This window comes from Ursus americanus, chromosome 8, assembly GCF_024610735.1.
Source record: "Ursus americanus isolate L20-20 chromosome 8, mUrsAme1.1.p, whole genome shotgun sequence".
In the NCBI taxonomy this organism is placed as follows: Eukaryota; Metazoa; Chordata; class Mammalia; order Carnivora; family Ursidae; genus Ursus; species Ursus americanus.
Window position 1 is genome coordinate 54,916,083 of NC_142134.1, and position 24,960 is coordinate 54,941,042.

Sequence of the window (24,960 nt, forward strand, 5' to 3'; positions counted from 1 at the left end):
TGTAGTTTAAGGAAACAGTTTCTAAGTTTTAGTGTTTATCAAATAACACGACTAATTTCTTTGAGTATGTTTCCTGGCAGAGAAATGAATGTGAAGGTGTTGGAATCAGGCAAACTGAAATTAGAGTTGTAAACCATATGTTGGTCGTTTGCTGTGTGACTTGGTGTCCCAGAACCTTCATTCCCCACATAGAAGTATAGGATCAAGACTTCTTTGGGATTGGTTGGAAAAGTAGGTAACATTGGGCCTGACACTTAATTGGGGCTCAGTCAACTGTAGTTTTCCTTTTTCTCCAGCAGAGCACCACTTTATTTCAGGTGACTTTTGATCATGTTGAGTTCTAGTCAGTTCTTACCTTGGAAAATATAAAGTAAAGAAAGCATGTGTTCACATTAAACTTTAAAAATTAAGGTTTTGGTGATTATAAAAGCATGTGGTTTAAAGTGTCAGAAAGTTGTACATGGTTTGTTAAAAAAAAACAAAACCACATAGCAACTTTCCTCGCCTCCCACTTCATCACAAGAGATAGCTTTCAATTCTTTTAGTAGTTTCTTTGGTTTTTACTTTGTATATCTTATTATTTTTTAAATGTATTTTTAACTTTTTTTTTTTTAAATTAGGCTCCATGTCCAGTGTGGGGCTTGAACTCAAGAGCAAGAGTCACATGCTCTACAGACTGAGCCAGCCAGACACCCCATCTTAGTAATATTTTTATACTATTTTTCCCCCCTCACTTTTCAGTGTTAGGGATTATCTATTGAGGTACTATCATGGAATATAATATTTATTCATTTTTATCACTGTCCCCCACCCTCCTCCTGGCATAGACACGGTTCCTATTTCTCATCCTTTTCATATAGTTGTATAAAATAGTAGTTAGATTCTATCTGTATTGAATTTTATAGCCTGATGACTGTAAATGCCCCTCATATATGAGCTCTCTAACATAGGATTAATTTTTCTTTCATTTGTGCTCTTGACTTTTTCTTGAGATTTAGAATTTTTTATTTTTTTATTTGCTTGTTTTTTTATGTACTTATCATTCATTCATCCCAAAATTATTCCTAAGGACTATAAGTCTGTGAAGCAGCCAAGATACTTATCAATTTCATCATCGCACAGCCTCCTAAGGAAACCAGTTTGGACTGGTGCTTCTCCAGGCCTCCTGCAACAATGAACCAGTTGGCTTTCTGTGATCCCTTTCCTGATTGTTCTGGGGATTCTCTATGCCGAGTATTTTTGCCTTTCCTCAATCTCGTGTCATTGTCCACCAACACACCCACCCATGCTTCCTGGAGCTTCCTCAGAAATGGTGGATAGGAGGGACAGTTTTTGAGACTTTGTATATTTGAAAGTGTCACTTTCTTCCTAAGCATGCTTATTGATAATTTATCATGGTTCTGAAATCTTGATGAGAAAGAATATTCCCTCGAGATCAGCAATCCATAGGCTTGTAGGTTTCTCGTATTATAGAGCTGGTATTGAGAAATACAATTCTCGATCCTTTATATGTAGCCTGTTTTTTAGTTCGGGGAGATTTTCTTGTTTTATTTCTTTGTTAACTATTCTATTTTTTCTTTCTAAACTTCTTGGTAATTTGGTGTTGGACTCCCGCCCCAAAATGTTGATAAAAATGTAGCTTTTTCATTTTCCGTTTCTGGGAAGTTTCTTTAATTGTATTTTCTTATCCACTTTTGTTTTTTGTTACCTGTATTTAGTATAGAAAGCACCTTCTTTTGACTGTTCTTTTTATGGCTTACTGTTATTGTCCCATGGACACGCTATTTTCTGTTACCTCTCTGAAGACCTTCGTATGTTTTTTGAAGCTTTCTTTTCCTGTAGAATGTTTCTTTCAATTTTATTTCTTTTGGTGGAGGGTCATTCCCGATCTTTTACCTTAAAGGTGTTTTCCTCAAATGCTTTATTAATCTTGGGCTGTATATTTTTAAAGTGAAATCTTACAAAGGTAATCGGAATGGGTTCTGATGACTTCTATTATTTATTTCTTGTAAGATGACCTTGCTGGACTTTCCTTAATATGTTTTCTTGGTGAGTCCTCACCAAGTCCTCAGTATCTTTTAAATGAATCTCTTTCTTTAAGGGTGATAAGACTGGTAAAACAGCTTTTTGGGAGCCTATTAGGGAAAGTGGACTTTGAGTATAAGTATTTATGACACAGACTTTTGATTCTTCTGCTTTGAATACTGCCCCTTCCTGTCAGTCATGTCTGAGTGTCCCAGTCCAAAGACTCCCCTGTTTGATTTCCTGCACTGAATGAAACTGCTATGCTCTTGAGCAAGAAGAGAAGCATGTTTCCAGCATTGTGAAGCAGGGGGAGGATTCTGGGATGGAGCCATGAGGGGCACAAGTTTATCTCTTAAATTGCCTTTCAGCAAATCTTATTTTTGGCACCCCTCTCTCCTTCTTAGTCACTTCCAGAGTCACTTGACATCTTCCATCTCCTGAGACTTTTGGAGATTTTGTGGGTAAATTGGTTTTCCTCTCATTTTGATTTGTTGCAGGCTTAGCAATCAGCTCTTGGAAACTTCCTAAGTCAGGCCCCTATCCTTCCTTCTGCTTTCTTGGTTTCTAAATATTGTTCTTATTGTCTACTTCTCTGGTTATTGTTGGTTTTTAGGTTATTTATTTATTTATTTTTAATCCTTTGAAACTTTGAGAGTAGATGTAAATGCAGGCTTTTAACTGGAAGGTGGTTTCCTGTGTGTGTGTGTTTACAGAATACAACTGCATAAAATAAAGGCGTGTGACTCATTTAACGTAGCTTTTCATATAGCATGTCGTGTAAGCTCTTGGTGAATATTTATAATATTTCATAAAAATTGATAGTGACATATTAAAATGTTTTATTGACTTCCGAAAGTTTTTTTTAACCTGGAATTTTACGTTAAAATAAAATTTGTTTTTTCTCATTGAAAGAGTTAGGTATTCAGAGAATTTTGGTTTTGTTTTGTTTTGTGTTTTTTTTGGCCCTAATTCATTTTGGTTCACCTAATCTTGGAAACTGTCATTTTGATTTGCTTAAAAGTGAGGAAATGCATCTTAGAATAGAGAAGTGCTGGCATTTTACACTTGATCTTAGCCAAAAGGCCAAGAAGCGATAGTGCTGGCATGTTATACAAATATTATAATAATTTCTTGCATCTGTACTTATAAACCACTTCATAAGTAATACTGCATCATTTAAAAGCCTCATGCTTAAAAAGGGTAGGTAAAATAATTACTAGATAAATAAAAAATGAGTAATTAGATAAGAATCTACACTTTTGGAAATTGTGGTAGTTCTAAAACATTGAGGCTGGTTAGAATTAGAGTAGCGAATAAGATACAATATGCATGTAATTCTTCAGGATTATGTGAACAAGGCAGATGAATCTGGAACACCAAGTTGATACCCTTTTCATTAGACACTGTTTAGAATAATTGAGAAGTATGGTTGTGATGATTTAAATTACGTGATTAATAAAAGCCATAAATTTGACTTAGTGCCTTTGAGATTCATTTCGGTTGTATCATATTTAATGACAGTTTGGTAGCCTCTGCTACCTTATATTAATATCGTTGATTACCATACTTGTTTGATTTGGGGCTTTTTTTTTTTGAGCTAAAATATTAAATCTTTTTGAGAACAAAACAAAAAGCCCAAAACCCTGTTAGCACTTAGGAATGAAATTAAAACAGGAGTACCTCTGTGTGAGTACTTCATAAATACAGATTTAATTGTTTGTATGTACAGTGTTGTTACAAAAAAAAAGAATTTTTAAGATACACAGTTTGGAGACAACAAAAACTGACACCAGGTGGTAAGGCTGTATTTATGATAGCAGTTGAAACTTTACACCAGCTGCCCTGCCAGAGCTCAGGGGAAGAGTTTCTAGAAATTCATTCCATAATGTGGCACAAGCCTTATGAATTATTCTAAAAAAGCTTCTTAACAAAATGTTTCCCTTCAGAATCCTAAAAGCAAAATAGGATAAGACCTAGGCTAATATGGTTCATGTCTTCTCTACCTTTTTTCCTGAAGGAATTCTGACGCACTTTGCAAAATTGAACTCACGTATAAAATGGGTAGAGGTCAAATGTTATCACTGCCTAAAGGTATGTCCAGGATGCCTTGTTTATAAAATATTCTGGTCTGTTTTGCATCGTGGTTAAGAGCACAGGCTTTGGGACCAGATTGCCTGGATCTGGCTCCCAGATATGCTCTTTAGTAGTCGTGTGACAAAATATGCGCTTGCCGGTGCCTCTGTGCCTTCATCTGTAAAATGGGAATCATGGTATTACCTCATATGGTTGCTGGGAGGGTTAAATGAATTAGTATTTGCATATACCTTGCAACAGTGCCTAGAACAAAGCACAACATACTGTTTGCTTTTTTATTATGAGGTTTATTGTGCCAAATAAATTCTTAATTGACTGAGGCTTTAAAATCTCTTTTCTTTGTACTAATTCATTATTATTTTAGATCTAATTTGTGTGCTATGACAGTAGAAACACAGTCTAGGATGACACTGTATTTTATACCATGTCTTTATTTTTAGCATTTAGTAAGCAAATTAAGTTGTTATGTGAAATTTAAGGGAAAAACATAACTTACATCAGAGTAAATGTTTAAAGTACTCTTGCAACTGCTAATTGTGGGTAGTAGATTAATTTTATATAATTCCAGTGGAATTAGGTGCCTGATATCTAATAGCCTTTTATAAATATGAGCGAGAAATATATAACCCTTGCACAGAAAAGATAGTTCTTAAAACTTTAGTATTCATCAATATTTATTTTAAAATTATACATTGACATTAAGAAATACCTTCTCAAGTTCTCCCTTTTATTTCATTTAACTTTTAATTAATTTGTTGGCTTTACCAACATTAAATCCGAGTTTCCACATGCTAGAAAGGAGAATAATAATATGAGAAGGGATGTAAATGTAAGTTCTTATCTTTAATTACCAGTTATTAGAATTCAGTATTGAACTTACATGCAGAAAACAGTTAATTGAATGTTGACATATTTAATGAGCAAAATAGATTAAACAATATTTATATAAATTTAGTTTTGGAAACATTTGGAAACATTTTATATTGATTAATTTGTATTTTTAAATAGGAACATGTAAAATCTGTATATTTTATAAAAAGTGTATTTTAAAAGTGCTTAAACATAAAATGTATTTTTAAATTACATGGGTATTAATGATGAATTTTGCATGCTTTTGGTAGGCTCTAATTTTTCTGTAATAAGGTATTCTACAAAGCTTTTATTTTGTCATATTAAAAAAGTATAATATTTGAAAAGCAAAAAATGAAGGGTAAAATGTTTTAGTAGTGTTTATCTCCTCTCTATATAAATAATGCAAATTTGAGTAAGCATTTTTCAGTGAAAAATATGTTCCTTTGTGCATTAAGTATTTATTAAGCACATTTTATTGCTAGGAACTGTTGCAGTCGGTGGTTTTATATTGATAAAACAGAACTGGTTTCTCCACTCAGGCATCTCAATATCTGGCATGGGAGATGGGTGAAACAAAACAAATACATAAATACTAAATCTGTTAGGTGTCATTAAGTGAAGAAATGGAGCAAGAGACCACGGGGATCTATAGGATCTGTATAGTAGTAAGGTCGCCTACTTGGAGGAAATGCTTTCAAGCTGAGGTTTCAAGGATAAGGAGCAGGCCCTGCCCAGAGTAGGCAGGGAGCATTCCAAGCAGAGAAAATCGCATCTTAGAAGGCCTGGGGGCAAGAAAGTCTAGTGATAGGGAGCAACATGGCTGGAGAATGGTGTCTTTAGTGTAGGTCCCCACAGATTTGATAATCTGTGGATTGGATAAAGGAGTGACAGCAGAAGGAGAGGGTTAATCGTAGGATTGCAAAGTAGCTCTCTCCAACTGCGAAATGGTTGTTTCCTCAGCTGGTACACTATGTGGCCTCTCCTTCCATTTCACTGTCAGCTGGGATTTGTCCTCCATAGATTATTAGAGAGATTGAATAATCTTTAAGAATACTGACTTAAAATGGCTGAACACATCTAATAATTACCTGGTAGTTTCGAAAATTAAATGGTTGGGAGAAGATTTCTGAAACTGAGTCTCACAGAGGCTGAGGTTTTGGGTGAGGCTTTGCTCAGAGAGCCAAGGATAGAGTGTGTCTTTGTCTTCAGTGCCCAAGAGGAGATGTGGTCAGACGGTGGTAGCTTTGATCCCTAAATTGTCTGCCCTGCCTCTTCCCCTTCTCATTTTTTGTGGGTACAAATGTTACACTCCTGGGTGATGCCTCAGACCCCAAACCATCTATCTAGTTGGTGATGGAATTCTGAGGAAGCTTTTTGAGTCTAAGTGGCTGCAATTAATGATCTAAAGTAAGACATATTAAAATAGCTTCTAAAACTTTTTTCACTCTGTGCTTTGGCAGGTTTTGAAACTTTGTTTTTAATTTTGAGTTTTCAGAAGTTTTCCTGCCTTCCGCCAACCTTTTTTTTTTTTTTTTTTTTTTTAAGATGCTGATTATTTGAGTGCTGGTCATTGAGGTTTATTTGTCATCTTGCTAAAGGGACTGCACTTAATAATGTCACTCATTCATTCAACAAATTCTTTTTTTAGTGCCATAGATGTCTCTGTGAGTTGCGGATTGTGTAGTGAAGGACGAAACCCTCTCAGAGTTTGTCCTTGTAAAGCATAAGGTATGGTCATGGGAGATAGACATTGAGATAGACATTGAGCAAGTAAACACACACACACACACACACACACACACACACACACATGCACACAAGTAGAGACTGTGTTAAGTATTAGAAGGAAAAGGTGTGCTTTGAGAGATAATAACTTTGTCATCTGCTTTGGATTGGCTCTTCAGGGAAGGGATATTTGTGTAGGTAGTATAGATAGAACTCTGAAAGAGAAGGGGTCGTTAGCAAAGGGAATAGAGGGTTAATGGTAACCATCTCCTACAAATGTTGATTGTTTTTATTCTGAAATGGAAGATTATATATACTGTTGAGCTCCAGCTTACCACCATTCACAAAGTAAGGTGGGTAGGGCCCAAGTAAAATCTTGAATTACAGAATTATTGCTGACTTTGTGTGGGAAGATGTGTATTTACCCGCCTTCAAGTATGACAGAGATCAACGTGAAATGAGTGCAGAGTGACTAATTTGTTCATGTATAATTACTATGTGTTTAATACTTCTTTACCTTTAATGTTTTTAACACAAGGAATGTAAAGAATCCTTGAGTTTTAAAAACTAGATGTCTAACTATTGCATGTTTCAGTGTTAAGAAAACACAGACCAAGAGAAGTTAAAAAGAAGCAGAAAGATGACGGAAAGAAGGCTAAGTAGTAGTAATGCTTATGATTTCAAGGTCTTTATTGTTACTTCATAATTAATTCAAATGCTTATATGTGGAAATGTCTGTCCTGATGAACTTTGAAACTTTTATCCATTTGATCGGGTTGGCTCTAAGCTTATGTGAAGCCGAATAGATCTGTGTGGGAGGCTTGCTGCATTTCCCTTGAGGGATACGTGTTTGGTGCTCAGAAAACAGCTGGGAAGACAAGGTCTCCACACTTGCAGATGTTCTCTTTTCTATTTTTAAGTCTTAGGAAAATCACAGAACGTTAAATTAATCCCTTATCCTAAACATGTTGGCAAACTACACATGGGAAAGTTAGACATGGTTGTTATTTACATGTTTGCTTAGAAATGACTTTATTTAAACAGGAAGTTAGTTTTCATATATCATTTGTGTTAGAAGCTAAAAGTATATTGTGTCAAGTAGAGAAAGCCACTTAGAGAATAGGATTGTCTGACTTCAGGGAAGGGTTCTGAAACAAAACAAAAACAAGCCGAAGTGGGAATTGGTTCTTCACTTTTCCCTTGTATAGTCAGAAAAAGTTTTTCTTTTAAACCTAAATAGGAAATGTGATTATGTTGTTTTGCTTTGTTTCTCATTACTTTTCAGTAATCATCTTAAATTGTGTTTGCCTTTCATCTGATTCATTTTGAAAAATGTGAATGTTTCAATGAATTTTGGGTGATTGTAAAGGATTCTCTATATGGGGCTTTTTTCAGCTCGTTTGATCAAGATTAAGTAATTTATCTTTATAAATCCAATTGGCAAAGCTTTGTTATTTTGGAAAAGTGTTATTCATGCTCCAAAGCAAAAATTAAGGTAAAATAAGACAAATGCTATAAGCTTAATGAACAATGAAAGCTTTTATTTTTTAAATGTTTTTAAAAAAATTATTTATTTTTACATAAACTCTGTTCCCAGTCTGGGGCTTGAACTCATGACCCTGAGATCAAAAGTTGCATGCTCTACCAACTGAGCCAGTTGGGGCCCCTGTGTTATCTTTATTAAGGGATTATTTCTGTTAGAGGGATGGGTGCAGTGGTAGTATTTCTCACCACACTTTGTTTTGCACTAACCCTTATAAATATGGATATTAATACTGTTAATATCATTGTTCTATTTATTTAATTTTTTTATTTGAATATAGTTGACATACAATGTTACATTAGTTTTGGAGTGTAGCTACCATGTGTCACCAAGCAACGCTATTACAGTATCATTGGCTATATTCCCTGGGCTGTGTATTTTATTTCCACAACCTATTCTTTCCATAACTGGAAACTTGTATCTCCCATTTCCCTTTACCCATTTTACCCATGCTCCCAACCCTCTCCACTCTGACAACCATCAATCCTCTGTATTTATAGGTTTGATTCTGCTTTGTGTTTATTCATTTGTTTTGTTTCTTAGATTCCATGTGAGTGAAATCATAAGATATTTGTCTTTCTCATCCTGACTTATTTCACTTAGCGTGATATTTTCTAGGTCCATCTGTGTTGTCACAAATGGCAAGATCTCATCCTTTTTTATGGCTACATGATATTCTGTTGTGTGTGTGTGTGTTATATGAACATGCACAGACACACCGCATTTTTATCCATTCATCTATGGATGGACTTTTGGGTTGCTTCCATATCTTGGCTGTTGTAAATAAAGCTGCAGTAAACATGACATGCACATATCTTTTCAAAATCCTGTTTATTTTTTCTGTTTTTTTTTTTTTTTAGTAAATTATAGTGGAATTATTGGATCATAAGGTGTTTCTATTTTTAATTTTTTGAGGAGCCTGCATACTGTTTTGCACAGAGACTGTACCAATTTACATTTCCACCAATGAGGAATTGGTGCATGAGGGTTCCTTTGTCTCCATATCTTCCTTAACGCTTGTTATTTCTTGTTGTTTTGATTCTAGCCATTCTGACAGGTGTAATGTGATATCTCTTTACAGTTTTGATTTGCATTTCCCTGATGATTAGTGATGTTGAGCATCTTTTCTTGTGTCTGTTGGCCATCTGTATGTGTTGTTTGCAAAAATGTCTGTTAAAGTCCCTTATCCATTTTTTAATTGAATTGCTTGTTTTTTTGGTGTTGAGTTGTGTAAGTTGTTTATATATTTTGAATATTAAGCCCTTATCAGATATATCATTTGCAAATATCTTCTTCCATTCAGTAGATTGCCTTTTTGTTTTGTTGGTTTCCTTTGCTGTGCAAAAGTTTTTTATTTTGATATAGTCCCAATAGTTTATTTTTGCTATTTTTTCTCTTGCCCTTGGAGACATATCTAGAAAACCGCTGCTACAGTTGATGTTAGAGAAATTACTGCCTGCATTCTCTTCTAGAATTTTTATGGTTTCAGATCTCATATTTAGGTATTTAATCCATTTTTGAGTTTATTTTTGTGGATGGTGTTAGAAAATGGTCCAGTTTCTTTCTTTTGCAGGTAGCTGTCCAGTTTTCCTAACACCAGTTGTTGAAGAGACTGTCTTTTTCCCATTGGCTATTCTTGCCTTCTTTGTGGTAGACAAATTGACCACATAAATATGGGTTTAGTTCTGGGTTCTCTATTCCATTCCATTGATCTATGTGTCTATTTTTGTGCCAGTACCAACAGTATCATTGTTCTAAATACTTATGTTAACTGATTAGAAAATGTCATTTTGTGTTTTTTTTTTTTTGCTACATGCCATTGCCAAAACGTACATTGTCATTGCTTAATGTTTTTTACACTGTTTAACAACGAATAGGAATGTACTCAACACAGTACATTACAAATGTATTTAAAATCCAAGTTCATGATGCTTGAATGTAAAATAACAGTTTCATATGTTTTACAGAAAACGCATGTTTCAGAAGAGATGGGTGAAATTTGATGGCCTTAGCATTTCTTACTACAATAACGAGAAGGTAAGTACATTTTATAGTTCTCTCAAGATTTTCTTACATATCCAAGGTATACTTCAGTAAACTAAGCAAGCAGTCTGGTTTTTAAGAACAGGAGTTGTATTACCAACATGGAGAGTTTGTACATGGTGAAACACTCTGTTCATACGTTAACTTTTCTTTACACATGAGATTTGGTTTTTTAAAAATTATATATCCAACATTTATGGAGTGTCTTCTACAAACTACAGGAATTGTTGTGAGTGATGTAAGGATGAATACAAAATTGTCTTTCTCCTAGAGAGCACTCAGGAATGTTTACAAAAGGGTACTACGGTTCGGCACACAAGGAGAGGTTACTTTGTGCTCTAGAAGGGTTATGGAAGAACCAAAGAAGGCTTCTTGCATGAGATTTCATTTGCCACAGGTCTTGAAAAAAGAGGAACGTTTACATATAGAGACTAGAGAGACTAGGACATGGTAACATTGAGAACCATGAGATGTCCAGATGGGAAGTCAGTTTTCTGATTGGAAAATAGAATATGTGAAGGATACTTGAGGGGATGAAGCTGAGAAGTTCGTTGGAGTTAGAGCTCATTGAACATCGTGATGAGAAAGTGGTCACAATTTTGTCTTTAGGCAACTGAGACTTAACAGCGTGATACTGTGTTGATCATGTCTTCGTTACGTATGAGGATCTCTTTCTTCTTAGGAGGTGTAGGCTGGAATATTTGAGGTGTCCTATCTGCAAATGTTTTTCAGATGTTACTTATCTATATATTTATATTTATAAATATATTTGCATACACACATAGGTAAAAAAAAAAACTGAAGGTGTTAACAGTTGTCAAATCTGGGTGGAGGATATATGGGTGTTTGTTGTCATAATCTTTCGATTTCTCTTTGACAATTTCCTTAATGAAAAGTTGAAACTAATAAATACACCTTTTTTTTAAATTAAAATCAGGTAATCTTATAGTCTTAACTATATACACTCTCTTACCAGATTCATTTAACATTTAAGCATATTTTCTTATTTATACCTTATACTCTTAACATTATTTTCTCATTACTTGGAGACTGTCACTTCCTGTTGTGCTTTTGTGGCTTGAATAGAAACTCCCTTTCATATATTGATTCTTCAGTGCTACAGAGCAGAAGAATGTATGCTTCTAGATAGAAAGTAACATATATTTACGTGCTACAATGCTAAGAACAATAGAAAGTTTAGAGAAGTATTAATTATTTGGTTTCACCTTGCAGTGATCCAGATAAAGCATCAAATAAGTTTAAACACACCTCTTTGAGGTTTGCAAGATGGTGGGATGAGTATTTTTTAAAAGCTGGTTTTCTGCCTTTGCTACTGTTTTAGTTTGCTTCTGCATTTGAATGTTGAGATAGTTTCTATGCCAGCGGTGGGTACAATGTGGTCTCTGTATCTGCTGGAATCTGACCCCTAGTTTTTTTTCAGCAGCTGTGCCCTTCTCTGGTTTGATTGAAATGAGGGGGAATACTATTCAGGAATAAGACTTCCGTGCCATGAGGCTCTGTTGGTGGTGGTATTATCCCCGTTTGGGAGAGAGAATTTCTGGTATCTGTTTCCAACTGGACTCATTCTGTTTGTCCTATAAAAGCTCATCTCAACCGCAGTGAGATGAGTGCCTGTCACATTTTTAGGTATTGATACCAAAAATTATGCAGCCTTGGTTTGAAATTGTGATAAGTTCATGTTAAAATGAATGGTTACAAATTCTTTAGCTTAACAGTTCTTTAAAAATTCAGATTATTGTTTTCTGTGGCATTTTGTCCCTTTACTATCCAGATGGTTGGTTTCATCTTTGCAAAAATAGAAATATTGGAATGGGTGTTTCCTAAAAGGAGACACAGTTTCTATTGTGACCGATCTTACTCAAGGGTGGGTTGGAGGACTGGGAAGAGGGCATTTCAGGGCCAGTGTGTGGAAGGCATGGGTGTCAGTAGTCTCAGGTGAGTGTGCAGTGTCAGTGGTCATGTGCACTGAGTCGTTGGGCCTTTCAGTGTTTAAAGGTGCATCTGAGGAGCATGTGGCTGGGCAGAGCTCTGTATTTCCCTAGTTTTCTCTCATTTTCCTCAGGGCTGCTCTATCACGGCTCTGCAAGATTTTTTTCATTGTATTACTGAAAATGGCATCATCCCACCAGCCTCGATATCTTGTCACCTGCCAAGAAATCTCACTCACCCCCATTCTCACTCAGCTGTGGGCAGAAGTGCCCTGTGGTCATTTCATTGTCTGAAAGTGGTAGATAAATGACAACTTGACCTAGATATCTGTGTGTTACAGGCTCAAGGGATGCTTTAAAATTTCTGTCCTTAAGGAAAATTTTACACTCTGAAAAACACAATCATTCTGAGCCCGTTGTCTTTTTTCCCATCTTGTCTTTATCGTGTGTTGTTTGAAGAGAAGTATAATGTCAACTCTACAGTGTTAAAAATTACGAGATTTCTTGGAATCTCGTAATAGATTACAAATGAGCCATTAGAAAAACTATAACTTCCTGAGGTTAAAGTGACATGATAGTTAGCTTGTTAAGTACATTTTGGTCACTCCTGCGGAATTTATTTTTCTATTACTCTTATGGAGTATTTACCCGTTAAATAGGATATTATTATTATAAGCATGTGAGTGGGTTACTTTTTTGTAAGGAATTGTTTTTTAATCTCTTTAAGCAGATCTAGAGGAGGGAAAATCTCCTTTTTAAAATTCCGATTTCTTTTCCTACAATGCTGCTTGATTTTTCTATACTGAAAAATATATTAACGGTAACATTTTTATTCAACAAATGGTTAATTATCTCACTAGTGATCTATTTTTATATGCTCTTTTAATTCTTAAGCAAATTAAGATTTGAGAATGGATCATCTGAGAGCTGAAGTATAAATGTTTGTGGACATTCTAGATTTTTCAGTCTGATCTCAGCCACTGTAGACTTACAGCCAGAGAGGCCCTTGCACTGTCCCCAGGGGTATATGCTCTTTCCCACATGTGAGGTTGCCTGACACTAGGGAAACATTTTCCCCACTTTTCTCATTCCTGAAGCACTTAGCAGTCTAGTAGTGCCTGGCGTAGCCATCATACCCTACTGCCTTTATTGGGTTTCCTTTAAGCCAGTCAGTCATGTATTTCTTTGCATGACCTTTTGCAGCAGTGTCTGGGTACACACTGTGGGGAATATGACCATACCTTTTTCCTGTATTTTCATCTCCATGTTTTTGCTCTTCCATCTGAACCTTCTGAGCCATTGCCATCTATCAAAGTTCTGTGCAAACTTCAAGATCCATTTTTTTATCCCCCTCTAAAAGTCTTTTCTTTATTTTTTCCAACTGTGACATTTGAACAATCATATGCAAGAAAGGTTAGAAGGATCAGAAGCTGAAAGTAGTGAGGCAAGTCAGGGGAGTGTGCAGTAAATCGGGCATTAATTATCTGGGTGTAGGCTGTGTAGGCCAGTGGAGGTATTAAAAAATGAATTTAGAAAAAATATCAAAAGTGAGCTGTCAGAGCTTGATTTGTGATTGATTGGACATAGAATTCATTCGGTGAGCAGACACTTTTGCAATGCCATTTATGTGAAAGGTCTGAGGAAAATAGATGTCTGACCCATTGTCTATTTGGGGAGACTGTCTTAAATGATCACACAGTAAACATAAAAATCACCATTTACGTTACAGTTGGTAATTGCTATAAAGGAAAAAATACAGGTTGCTATTAGCTTAAATTAGGGTCATCTGCCTAGATGAGGATGGGGGGCCTATGAGAAGAGGCTGGTGAGAAAACCTTTCTTCTGAAGCATATACTTATGCTGAAATGTGAAGAATGGAGAGGCAGGAACCATGTGAAGCTGGATGTGGACACCATTTCTTGAAGAACAGAGTAAGCAAAGGCACTAGGTTGGGGAGAAACATGGTATGTTCATGGAACCTCAAAGAAGACTCATGTGACTGGAGAGAGTCAGAAAGTGCCAGGGAGGAAGTTGACACAGTCACTGTAAGGAGAGTCCCAAGTTATGTGGGTGTAAACGATCTGCACAAATGAAAGACTACTTAAGACAGACTAGAAGAGTAATATTTTAATGAACGGATATAAAGGGGGGAGGGTATGTTTGCAGGAGATAATTTGAAGTTTGAGGTACTTGTGGGACAGCTACGTGCACCATTGATGACTTGAAATATGAGGCTGGAGTTGACCAAAATGGATAAGGAAGGAAGGGACAGATTTTAGAATTTTCCTCATGAAGTTGGCAGTTGAAATAGTAGGAATGGATTTTCTTAGAGAAGATAAAACAAAAAAAGTGGAAAACAAGGAGAAGAAAAGTTACCTTGAAATTACTTCTTGACATCCTTTTCCTGTGAGGTTACTCACTCATCTTCTTCAGTTACAGTTCAAATACCATAATCAATTTTGGCTGTGTGAGGGGATGTGGATAAGCCTTTGTGGCATTGGTAGTTAAAATGGCGTTGAAGAATGCATAGGATTTTGTTGCATATGTGTAGTCAGGGATAGGAGATTGGAGCAGAGGCATTGGAAGAGAAGAAACTGTCAAAGAACTAAGAGGGAATGCCATGATAGCATAGTATATCTTCTCAACAGGAAGAGGATAACCTCCCAGTAGAAGAACACCATGCTCCTGACAGGGACTGTCCCTCACCTATCTATCTAATATGCATGGCAGGAGTTTACCACTAGGAGGAATAAGACCTTGGCACCTGTTCTCTGCATGGAATGGTTTAATACATTTTTTTTCCCTAACCAATTGCTTCAGATACTTGGGATCTTCTAAAAAATGAGGGTTCCATGAATCATTCTGTGGAAGGAAATAGTAGAAGAAACCCCATAAAGATGTGCCCAGACTCTTCTGATATTTAAGACCTTTCATAATGTGTCCTTGATGTATGTTTCCAGTTTCACCTCTTTTGACTCTATGCTCTGGCTGCTCTTATTTCTCTACTTAATACCTTTATTATTAAAGCTTTCCAGCCAGGATGGCCTCCCAACCAGTTATCTGTGTGGTTAAACTTAAGCTTTTTTCAGGTCAGGCTCTAATGTCTTTATGTCTGTAAAAACATCTGGCCTCTTTTAAGCAGAATTTGGGAGTTCCCATCTTTGTACTCATACGTTCCATGGTTCAGACTCCGTTTTCAAGTTTTCTCTCATTACATTAGCTGGTTTCTCATTTTGAGGCTCCTTGAATGTATAAATACTATTTGAATTTTCTTTCGAACACAAGGCCCAGTAACTATTTCACCCTTAGTAAGTAGCTGCAATTGTCAGGGGGTCCTTATGCCAAATGCTTTTGGTGGATCCAGAAAAACGAAGACTGTAAAAGCTACCAAGAGTCTTCAGAATGATCTTCTTGAGCAAAACGGTTAAAATACATATGCCAGTTGCAAACAGCCAAAATTGTGTTAGGTATATGCCAATTGCTAACAGCCAAATCCATCTTTTTTTATTCTTTTGTCTTTTTCATTCATTTTTTGTTGGGGAATTAAAGGTAAAGTGAAGCAGGTAATTATTAGATAATTATCAGAATCATTGGGTATTATGTTTAATTGATATAATGCAACAGTCTGGATTTGAGATATATTCTTGTTCACAGTATGTTGTAGCAATAGTTTTGAAGTAGTTTTAGTTACAGTACCCATTATGGCCAGCAGATGCCTGCAAACACCATAAAATCATTTTGATCAGATTGTTTTAAAAAACATACTGTTGGTTTTGGGAACTGTGTATTGCTGGTCTAGTACAATTGTTTGTACTTGATTTTTTGCCTTTTAATTTTAAATTCCAGAAGAGGAGAAAATTGAAAAGACATCTCACGTGAAAGGGGCATTTAATATTTTCCTTTCTGGGGTGTTAAGTGTGTCTGGGGATATATACTATTTGTATGTTATTTTAAAAATTTAGATTAAAATTATGAAAGAGAAGCACAATATGCTTGTAAATATTTGCAAATATTGTACCATTCTTTTTCTGATAAGGTCATAAGAATTTCATTTTAAATCTGTCTTGTTTGTGTATCTTTTTCTCTAACCCATACAGGAAAAGTATTCAAAAGGAATAATTCCCCTTTCTGCTATATCTACGGTACGGGTTCAGGGAGACAACAAATTTGAAGTTGTTACAACACAAAGAACTTTTGTTTTTAGAGTAGAAAAAGAAGGTAAGATTATTTCTTTATCTCTGTAAAAGCACTCATAGACATTAATTTCTGACCAATCAGAAGATTGATAAGCTAGTGAAGCTACAAATGTCAACCAATCTTAAAATATGTTACTTTTAAGTAATTGACATTTATATATTATTTTGAATGCCGTAAACAAGTTGTCAAGTTCTTTGTTCACTATTCTTGCATGCAGCAAATACTTAGAATCTACTAAGTGCCAAGAATTCTTCTAAATTCTGGAGATACAGCAGTGCAAAAAAAGTCAGACAAAAATCTCTGCTCCTATGGAGTCCACCTTTTAGCTGTTGTTTGATAATGCAAAATAATTATTCAATATGCAAAACCAGTTTTTCTCACTATTAAAAGGTTGGTTTTAGGGAAGTTTACTTATGCCCGGTTCAACTGTGAGTGCTCAGGCCCAGTAATCATGCTAGTACAGATTTCGGAGCATCTTTTATAATTTTTCAATTCTTTTTACCTTCACCATCTGCTAAAGATCACTTGATGGTGAAAATTAGATGGCATGTGGTTTATGGATAGAGACTAAACCTTTAGATCTTTTCTAACTTTTGGAGGGGGTAGGGAGAGAGAGCCAGGAGAGCGAAGAGTTCTCAGTTGTATACTTTGACTATCAACACATTATTACTATATTTCTCACTACTTTTAAATAATATAGGTAAGGCCATCTTCATTAATTAAAGAATTATAGTTTTATCTTATTTTAAAGCTAACTTTTATTTTAGTATAGGTTATAACTCGATTTTGAAAATACTTCTTGGTACTTAATTATTTGAATAATGGTGATTTAGAGAACTTACTAAATTCTTGATACATGCAGTGATCTACTGTGCTTCATTATTCACAGTAGTCTTGTGAGGGATATAGGTGTTACAATTATCCCATTTTATAAAAAGAAAAAAAATCCCATTTTACACAGAACCCATTTTACGCTTTTATAAACTACAATAATATTAGATATTATGGGGCAATATTTGTCTTTTTTAAACTGCTAGATTCCTAGAACATATACCAGTGCAAGGCACATAGAAAACACTCAATGAGTCCTTCCTAGAAAGCTTTCATTATTCCTTGGCATAATCAGTAAATGCATAAGTTCCCGATACGGTTCACACTGGGGCAGCTTTTTTTTCAGATTGTGAATCACTCTCCATTTGTGAAATCACCTTAGTGGGTTCTGATGGTACTAAAACAAATCTCCCCAAAACAGAACAACCAGACATGAAATAGAATAAGAAATATCAAAGTGCATCGCCTCTAGCAATATTATATAGTGAGACATACCTGTGTATATATTGCACATATGTAGTGGAAAAAGTGTTCCTTACTTGAGTTGCTATTTGAAGAATCGTTGAGAACATAGCCTAGAGTCGGGGTTGGCAAACCGTGTCTCATCGCCACGGCTTGTTTTTGTAAACAAAGTCTTGTTCCATCATAGTCACTGTCATTCATTTACATATTGTCTGTGGCTGCTTTTGTGCCTCAGTGACCCCATTGAGTAGTTGTAGGCTGTGTGGCCAGGAAAGCCTAAGATATTCTTCTCCCGACTGGATATCATGACTATCTTTCCTTACGCTTTGGTTTCCTCTGCCCAGAAGGTGACTGCCTGTTTCTTTGAGGTGTTTATCACTTTCCCCTTGGCTTCTCAAAATGAATTTCACATATGCCACATAGCTTGCATTTTAAGATAGACATGCTAAATAAAGCTTTCCACCTGGAGAAAATCTGCTTAGCCATATTTACTTACTGTAGTTAAAAGTTAAACAGACACATTTAAGTAGAATATATCAACTCACATGTTTAAAAGTTACATGCTGTGATACATAGTTCATATGTAGTTCATGGTTCATATATCACATAATTATGATAGAAACAAGAATTTCATTTAAACTTAGGTGTAAGTAATTATTTGTTAAATAGGTCTTGGGTCTTTAAGTTTTAAAACATGAAAATACTGCTTCAGTAAAAACAGACTGTGCACATGGAATTATTGAGTTAAGGTAGATTCATTGAAAATCATTTTTAGGGTGCCTCAGTCGATTAAGTGTCTGCCTTCGGCTCAGGCCGTGATCCCAGGACCCTGGGATTGAGCCCCGCATTGGGCTCCCTGCTCCACGGGGAGCCTGCTTCTCCCTTTGCCTCCCTCCCGCTCTCTCTCTCTCATGAATAAATAAATAAAATCTTTTTTAAAAAGTCATTTTAGTGTCATAACTAGCATTTTTAAAGATAGGTATTTGTAGAGAGAGAGAGAGAGTGTGTGTGTGTATAAATAGTATACATGTATCTGTATATTTATTATGGAACCTTCCACAAGATACTAAGTATGTTTTATTGTTTTTTTCCTCCTTCCATGTATATAGATAGTTGATTATTTCTTACTTTGGGGGAACTGAGAAATCAACCATAGTGGCTTATGAAATATTTGACTTAACTTTTAAGCCAAATGAAACCCTACTTCAATCTAATCAAGAAGCAAGACAAAAGTTTAGAATATGAAGGGGAAATGGTTTGACATCCTAGCAGAAGTGAATTCTCCATTTTTGGTGAGAAGGTTCTGAATGACTTATCCTTTGTCTCCTCTGAAGGCAGCGTCACTGGTTTCCAAATTGCTGTGTTCCCCACCGGCATTGCTAAGACAAGATTACAATTTGGCATCTTTTTCCCTGCAAATTTTCAAAGGCTTCAATTCCCCCCAGGTTTCCTAGTGAAGTGTTGTTATGCTCTTAGTTGAAAGTGAATTATATTGAAATAATAGCATTTTAAAAATCCTGTTTCTCAAATAAAAAATTTAGTGGGATTCCTTTGTCCTGAAGCAGAACCATTGGGCTTGGTCAGAGGGTCACAACAGCTAACGATCTCTCCAGTCTGTGTTCCCCTGGCAGCGGTGGTCACACTCGCAGATGCGTGACTTCAAAAAGCAGGTGATGTTTTGAGTTGGCACTTCTTATAGTGAGAAAAGGGTTAAGAATTCTGCGTGGTCATTTGTGTTCTGGGCCATTTTCAGTGCTGGCTTTCAGCGGCAGTCTCGTGTTCTTGTCCATCTCCGCTCGTTCTAGATCCCTGGGAGGCAGGCAGGTGTTTTTCCGCTCAGCTCTGTTCCCATACCGCATCTTACGGCCCTCCAGTGGCAACTATGGTACTGCATAGCTTTGTTTGTTTTAAAGAACACTTGGGTAAGAAACATAAATTCCCCTTAGTTATTTTAGGCAAGCAGACTGCCTGTCTTGAATATCTGTGTTCTACGACACTACAACTCAGTGTTGTAGTGTTTTGTTTTGTTTTGAAGGAGAGAGAGAGCATGGTGGGGAGGGGCAGAGGGAGAGAGAGAGAATCTTAAGCAGACTCTGCACTGAGCATGGAGCCTGACACAGGGCTTAATCTCATGACCCTGAGACCTGAGCCAAAATCAAGAGTTGGACACTTAACAGACTGAGCCACCCAGGTACTCTGAAATAGTCAGTTTGTTTTAGAAAGAAGTCATGGAACATTTACTAGCGGGAGGGAGAGCCAGGGGAATTAAATGTTCTCCATTGTATATGTTGGTCCACTATCGTAGTGAGTCACAAACTGTGGAGTCATTCTTGAATCTTTTTCCTCTCATTTTGCACATCCAGCCCATCAGCACATCTGATCATTTTTGACTTTGGAAGTATGTCTGGATTCTGATTGATTCTCAACACCTCTGTCGTTACTACTCCAATGCAAGCCACCACCTCTATCTGGGTTATTGTAATAACCGCCTTTGATGGACTTACAGTCCTGTTTTCTATACAGCTGTCAGTGATCCTGTATCAAAGAAGTCCGATCATGTCAGTCCCCTTCAGATGCTGTGTTGTCTCTCCAACTCCCTGAGAGTAAAACACTATGTCCAGGAGCCCCTACGTGATCTGGCTCTGGTCTTTTTGACCTTGTCTCCTCCCATGCTCTCCCTTGCTCACTACAGTTCAGCTGTTCTCTTGTTCCTTGACCGTGTCAAACCCCTATGTCAACCCCAGGGCATTGACATTTGCTTTCTTTATCGGAGAATGCTCTTCCTGCAGCCATCCTCCTGACTTTCTTTATCACTTCTATTTCCTTTAGGCTTTTGCTTAACCATTGCCTTCTTTCTGAGGCTTTTTTTGTACTACCAAGTATAAAGTAGCACTTCTAGGGCCCCTCATTCCTTGCTTTATTTTGCCCCATTGTACTTGTCGCTGTGTAATAGATTATATATCTATGTTTTATTGCCTTCCTCCTTTCACAAGAGGGCAAACTCCAGGAGATTAAGGCTGTGGTGTGTCTTGTTCACGCTTCCATTCCTAGTATTCAGAATAGGTCTGGGAACCCAGTAGGCACTCAGTAAATATTTGTATGAATGAATGGCTATTGATTTCATGAACAGTCACGGCGTGCAGATACTTCCTTCTCTGGAATATGATCGTGGGTCACGTTGAAGAATCTTTAGTTCAGTTATATTAGCATATCAAAAGTGAAGGTCCATCTAAACTTTGTTAGATTCTGTTACTAATCTTTTACACAGCCCTTACGTAGTAATCCCTAGGATAATCAGTCCTATATGTTACTACTGAATAGGCCTACTGCTGAATCCAGTGGTCAGAGAGTATTGTCTCTCTTGTTGGTTTTGGTTTTTTTACTTTTTTGATTCTTGTAGTTGGCATTCATTCCTGAAAACCTCAAGAACTAGTTTGAGGGAATTGCTATTATCTTTTATTTATATTCTGGCATAATTATAAGAAAGTGGTGATTTCTCATAATTATAAGAAAGTGGTGATTTCCTCCCCCCCCCCTTTTTCCAACCCAGAATGCTCTACTTTGAGCAAAGCCATATCTAGGTCAGGGCATATTCTCTAAGGAATAGTGCTTAGCACAGTGCTAAGATCAAGATAGACAGTAAATATTTGTTATTGGAAAGAATAAAAGCACCTTGGTGTGAAGAGCAGGCAGAAGCTAGCATAGTATCTAGCTTTGCCCAAGACACTTAGCCCAAGGGAAAATAACTATTTGATTTGGAATATTGTGACATCAAAGCATATTCCCCGTGTTTAAGGACACACACGTTGCATAGCCAAATACCAATGATGCTTGTAATCTATTTTATTGTGTTTGAATGATCTGTATCACTGTTTATCTCCACTGGAATGGGTAATTAAGAATAAACTGAATGTTACTATTAATTCTCGTACTTACTCATGACTGTTTACTTCCTATTAGTTAATGAGGCCCTCAGGAGCTAGATAATACTTCTAGGCTATAGGAGAACTCTTTGTTGAGATGCAGTCATCATGTTTAAGTCCAACGAATGCAATTGCCAGTTTCAAATTATTTTCCTGAGAAACTGAGATATATGCCAGAGGCGGTGTAGAAGCCCCAAACACTTTGGCCTAGTTTATAAAGTTAAGACTACAACGTGAAGCAAATCAGAGAAAGACAAATACCACATGATTTTACTCATGTGGAATTTAAGAAACAAAACAAAATGAACAAAGAAAGGAAAGAGAAAAACAGGCTCGTAAATACAGTGAACTAACTGGTGGTTTCCAAAAAGGAGGTGTGGGAGCGGGATGGGTGAGATAGGTAAAGGGGATTAAGAGTGTGCGTATCTTGATGAGCAATGAGTAACGTGTGGAAGTGTTGAATCATATTGTACACCTGAAGCTAAGAGAACACTGTATGTTATATTTCAATAAAAAATTGAAAGAAAATTAAAAAACACGAAGTTGGGTTTCTTTTCAATAAAATGTGACCTACATTTCAAACTAAATGATTTATGTAGATTCATATAAACAAAAGACATTCCGTGCTGTTTACTTGGCAGGAGTATCTTGTGTGAAACTAATGATCACAAGTAATAACCAATGGAAGGTTTGTTGTTGTTCCTGAAAATATAAATTATCCTAGTGCAGTCTGGGTCTATTCATGTAGGTATAAAACGCAGATGCTGCATAATGACATTGACTTAGTTACCTGAACATTTTCATGTTGTTTTTAGTTTCTAATGATGCTGGGGAAGTTGGGTAAATATTTCCTCCTGATACATGGGAACTATGACTTGGGGACTATGTAATTAATATCTGCAACAAAGTTTTGTTGAAAGAGTTTTAATAAATACTTTGGCCTAGGTCATTAAAGACAAAACTGTTTTTAGTAGTTTGGAAGTTTCCTTCCTCTTCCTTCTTGGTAATTTTTCCGACATGGAATTCAGTCTGTTTTGTTTTGTCTTGTTCCTTTTGCCTTGATAATCACTTCTTCATTTGTTTTTGGCTAGCCCATTTTCCTGCCTCATAGATACAGTTGTACCTCAGGATTTGTCCATTTCTTCTCCTTTCACACTAAACATTTATCTACTTCCATGGATCTTCTTTTGCATAAGTTACCTTCATTCATGTGATGCTGACTGTCAGTCCACCTAGATGCTCAAGCGAGGGCACGGAAAACCTGAGGTGGTTCTGTTAATAAAATGGAATCTTCTACCTTCTTTGGTCAAGTCATGGTACTAAGCTACCTTTTATTCTGATAATTTAAATTTTTTTGTGAATACTTGTTAAACATATTTAAAACTTCAGCTATTTTTTTCCATCCCTTAATGTCTTGACTCTTCAGATATTCTTTTGTTTCTCTTTTCATCGTACTTAAAGCGTCTTTTGCCTTATTCCTGATTTCCATGCTTCTAGTTTGGTCTACGTACCATCATAATAATCATGTCATTTCCTTGCTAAGAATCGTGACTTTTTTTTTTTTTTTTTTTTTTTTTGTCCTCTGTAATAAAGTTTGGAGGAAAAATTCCTTACAGGTACTGCAGAAGCTCCATCGGTATTGCCTGTTCTCTCTTGAGTTCAAAATCATCAATATGCTTATCCATAAGTTAGTCTCTTTCGTTCTTTCTGCCTTTGTTCTTATGTTCTTCTCTGCTTAGAGTCATAAAGTTCTTCTTTTCCCTCACCAAACTCCAGTTTTGTCTTTTCAAATGCTCCTCGTTCCAAGACCTAACACAACTACTTTTTTTTTTCATAGTGCTGAGAACAGTTGTCTGAGTTAAAACATTTGATTCTCCTAATTTTAATACTAACTTGCTGTATGACTTTCAGCAAATGACTTACCTCCATTGAATGACTCATATTTTATTTGATATCATTTGTATGACATGTATAGTGTTCTGTGTTCTGTTCTATGTTCATGTCTAACTTGCCTTACAACTGTGATTGCTCTTTGGGGACCACATCAGATTCCTGTGTCCGTAAAGCAGTGTGTTATACATAGTTGAAGGTCACTTAGCTTTTGTGGAGGGAGAAAACCAAATTTTAATTTGCCAAATGAGATGCTATTGTTACTGTGGTGAGAATGGAATGGATGAGGGAATATCAAGTCAGCATACTCTTAAGTAGAGTAGGCTCTAAGTAACAGGAGTAAAATTTTCTGGGCATTTGAGCAACTTAATTGCCAGGTAAAATCTGTTAACTGGTCTCAGTATTACTTCTATAAAAGAGAAAATCCAATCTCATGAATAATCTATAAGAGTGCTTCTTAAATATTAACATGGATTCGTATCACCTGGGGATCTTCTTAAACTGAAGATTCTGATCAGGTCTGGAGTGGGGCCTGAGATTTTGCATTCTAATAAGCTCCCAGGTGAGGCCAGTAGTATTGGTTACAGAACACCTGGGTAGTGTTATTTCTTTTCTTTTACAGAATTGGGCCATTGGCTCCGACTGCAATAGCATTTAGATTGTGGTTGTGGGAAAGAATCTGTAAATTATGTGTTACAGGGAAAAGAGATCCTTTGCCCATGGTTCTGTGTCTGTATAATTTATATGAGTACGGATATATGTATTTTCTCCTGTCTTCATTTTCAGAGGAGAGAAATGACTGGATCAGCATACTATTAAATGCACTGAAAACACAGTCCCCTGCCTTGCAGTCTCAAGCAGCTGCTGCACCTGAGAAATGTGGATATCTTGAACTGAGAGGGTATAAAGCCAAAATTTTTACTGTGTTAAGTGGAAACAGCGTGTGGCTTTGCAAAAATGAACAGGTGAGCTGTGTTACAGTTATTGCAAATTGCGGTGCCTTGATTACATTAACAACTGTGCTTTGTTAGACTTATCAGTGTTTTTACTTATAGCGCCTTGGTTTTGCCTTGAGTACTGCACCAATGTAACAAAGAAGAGTTGTTTTGTTGAATTTTCTCAGTTTCTCCAGTGACAGGAAAGTAATCTACATCAAATTTGAGGCTAGACATTACCTTTTTAAGGGACTGAGAAAATAAAATTTTGAAAGTCATTTTTGAAGGGTAGTCCTTAGCTGAAGTAGTGGGATGACACTCTGAGATATCAAGAACCAATTAACCATTACAGCTGTTGATGAAATAGGCCCAGTTCTGCACCTGTTGTTTCTTTTCTAATAGAAAATTATAAGAGTAGGCACAGGTTACATGTTTTCTTGAGTTTCCAGCATTTTTTTTTTAGAGTAGATATGTTGCTTGCAGAGGAGCTA

The 24,960-nt window shown here is 36.3% G+C and overlaps 1 protein-coding gene across 25 annotated transcripts in view; it reads left to right on the forward strand.

The window, feature by feature from the left end:
- The window catches only part of ARAP2 (ArfGAP with RhoGAP domain, ankyrin repeat and PH domain 2), a 562,492-nt gene that overhangs the window by 412,914 nt on the left and 124,618 nt on the right, over positions 1–24,960 (forward strand). For all 25 annotated transcript variants that reach the window (XM_087864225.1, XM_087864226.1, XM_087864224.1 and 22 more), the window contains 3 exons: positions 10,207–10,276; positions 16,329–16,449; positions 24,321–24,499. In XM_087864225.1, coding sequence (XP_087720351.1) covers positions 10,207–10,276; positions 16,329–16,449; positions 24,321–24,499 — 370 coding nt within the window. The remainder of the gene's footprint in view (positions 1–10,206; positions 10,277–16,328; positions 16,450–24,320; positions 24,500–24,960) is intronic.